Source organism: Abrus precatorius, unplaced genomic scaffold (genome assembly GCF_003935025.1).
Source record: "Abrus precatorius isolate BTA unplaced genomic scaffold, Abrus_2018 Scaffold4, whole genome shotgun sequence".
NCBI classification, from domain to species: Eukaryota; Viridiplantae; Streptophyta; class Magnoliopsida; order Fabales; family Fabaceae; genus Abrus; species Abrus precatorius.
Genome location: NW_020874384.1, coordinates 10591194 through 10594058, shown reverse-complemented (window position 1 = coordinate 10594058; position 2865 = coordinate 10591194). Strand labels below are relative to the sequence as shown.

Here is a 2865-nt window from a genome sequence, read left to right as displayed (position 1 = left end):
TCACCCCATAAACGTAACATGGAAAGTTATTTCCTCCTCCTCTTCTTGCTCGCTCTCTACCTTCTCCAACACCCCATTTCTGCATCAAATCTGCACAAAATCAAGCAATTAACCTCAGATTTTCCCTCTGAACCCACATCCTCCAATGATCCTCCTCCACCCACTGAGTTCTTTGAAGTAACCACACCCATTGAAGTCCCCCAAACAAAACCTTGCTCACACCACATTCTCCACCATGACTTTGGCTTCACATATGGGAAACCCCCAGTTGTTGCCAACTACACCCCTCCTTCTCATTGCCCTTTTAAGAGTTTCTCCAAAATCGTTTTTGAGTGGAAGGCCACATGCAAAGGAAGACAATTTGATCGCATTTTTGGTGTTTGGCTTGGTGGGGTTGAGCTTCTCAGAAGCTGCACTGCAGAGCCAAGAGCCACTGGTATTGTTTGGAGTGTTCAAAAGGACATCACAAGGTACCATTCTCTGTTGTTAGGTGACCAAACCCTTGCTGTTTATTTGGGAAATCTTGTGGACAAAACTTATACTGGGGTTTACCATGTTGATGTCACCTTTTATTTTTACCCTTCTGCGAATGATGGGTCAAAGTTTGGAACTTCAGCATTTGGAGATGGTTTCCCTGCGGATTTGGTCCTACCCATTTCTAGAAATCTTCCATTGAATGATGGGTTGTGGTTTGTTGTTGACAATTCCACTTATGAGGGTTTGAAGGAATTTGAGGTTCCTCAGAATGCTTATAGGGCTGTGTTGGAGGTGTATGTTTCGTTTCATGAGAGGGATGAATTTTGGTATACTAATCCCCCAGATGAGTATCTTGTTGCAAACAACCTTAGTGATGTTCCTGGGGGTGGTTCATTTAGGGAGGTTGTGATTACTCTTGATGGGAAGGTTGTTGGTTCTGTTTGGCCTTTTACTGTGATTTATACAGGAGGGGTTAATCCTCTCTTGTGGAGACCTATTACTGGGATTGGTTCATTTGATCTTCCATCCTATGACATTGAGGTGACACCTTTTTTGGGGACCCTGTTGGATGGAAAGAGTCATTCACTGGGGTTCAGTGTGACGAATGCGTTGAATGTTTGGTTTATAGATGCAAATTTGCATCTTTGGTTGGATGGAAAGAGCAGTAGGACAGAAGGAGAACTTGTGAGTCTTGTTGACAAGCCTTTGGTTGAGTCTCTAGTGTCTGATTTTGAAGGTTTGAATGGAAAGTTCTGGACTGGTGCAAAGAGGTCCATTTTGTCTACTGGATGGGTTAGATCTTCCTATGGGAATATTACAACCAGTTTTGTTCAAGATTTCGCTTACAACAATTCGATGGTAATGGGTAAGAATGGGATTGAGCAAATTGTTAATCAAGTAATTCTTTTCAATGACAGTGTTCATGCCAAACTTCCATCACCCTTTGTTGATTTTGTTCATGACACGTATAGAAATTTTTCCTTATACTTGGACTCGGATGAAGTGGATCAGGATGATGATACTTATTTATCTGTTTCGAATGTTACATTGGGATTTGAAGAGAACAAGTCTAAGAGTTCAGCTTTTGGATTTTCAAAGAGCTCTCTCAAGAATCTTCAGGACGGCCAGGGTACTATGGTTGTCAAAAGTAATTTGGTTGTTAAGGGAGTGGGGGAAACATATCAAGATTACAGATATACAAGCGATGGATATTGCTATTTTAGGAAAGTTGGCAGCTCAAATTACACAATTCTCTATGACAAAGTCAGAAATTCGTGCAACAAAAAAAGTTACTCTCATTTGGATCTTGGTTCTATAAAAAGGTTGACCATTATCTAGGGTCCTTTCTTATACTCACCCTTGCTTGGTCCTACAAATCCAACCGCTCCATAGAGGTTTGTTTTCCTTTCTAGCTCCAATGACAGCAATTTGTTCTGTGCTGATTTGCCAGTGTGTTTTACTTTCAATGAAAATGCAATAATAAACATGCGTTTCTTTCCACTGTTCAATCAGACATGAGTACTTGCATGTCTTGGAATGTTTAATAGCTGTGCATCAACATGCTTATATATTTTATACTCTTGAATTAACATGAAAATTACTTGTTTTGTGATCAAGAACCGTGTTGAAGTAGTGAACTGACTACTTATCTACCAAATGAAAATTTTATGCAGCTATTGCAGAACCAAATGAAAAGGAAATTAAAATCTATTGCTCATGGTAGGTAATGTGTAACATTTTAGAAGCTACGCAAAGAAGGTGTCATGTCAAATTTAAAAGATTCTAAAACTTTCGAGTGCAAAATAATGTTTCAGTACTTCATGAGAAGTATGGTTAAAGGGTTTGTTTTCAGGGTGTTAAGCTTTCGAATTTTATCATTGCTTGGCCGAGGATAAAGCAAATGATGCATACATAAAAGAAGCAATATTTATATCGATTTCTCTCTCTCAAGAGTTGTATATATTTTCTCCCCAAATTAATAGATACTTGGAGAAGAAACAGAATGTGAATCAGAGCAGCATTCCATAGCTAACAAGTGCAAGACCAACATGGCCTAGAATATCGTGTAATATCATTATTCTAGTTCACAAGCATGCACATGGGTTTGAAACACATTTGTTTGGACTAAAGTAATTTTAAAATATAGAACTTGATTTATTAAAATAATCTAATTTTATATTAGTCAATTTAATTTAGACTATGTGCAATTTTGGTCTCTTGATTTTTTTTTAAAACTAATTAAGTCCTAAAATTAAGTAAATCCAGTCATTTGTTAATTTTTTTAATAACAAATTCACAGATTTTTATACAAATATTTTACAAATTAACTTGAATAAATTATGTGTTACTTAAAAATTACTAAAACGTCCAATTACGCTCAAAATAAAA

At 37.3% G+C, this 2865-nt stretch overlaps 1 protein-coding gene across 1 annotated transcript; it reads left to right on the top strand.

Annotated features, from left to right (window-relative positions):
• LOC113865231 (peptide-N4-(N-acetyl-beta-glucosaminyl)asparagine amidase A) lies at nucleotides 1-2309 on the top strand. The gene is made up of 2 exons (XM_027499644.1): nucleotides 1-1871; nucleotides 2151-2309. Exon 1 carries the CDS (start codon nucleotides 19-21, stop codon nucleotides 1813-1815), a length of 1797 nt encoding a protein of 598 aa, XP_027355445.1. The 5' UTR covers nucleotides 1-18; the 3' UTR covers nucleotides 1816-1871; nucleotides 2151-2309.
• Nucleotides 2310-2865: the final 556 nt, after the last annotated feature.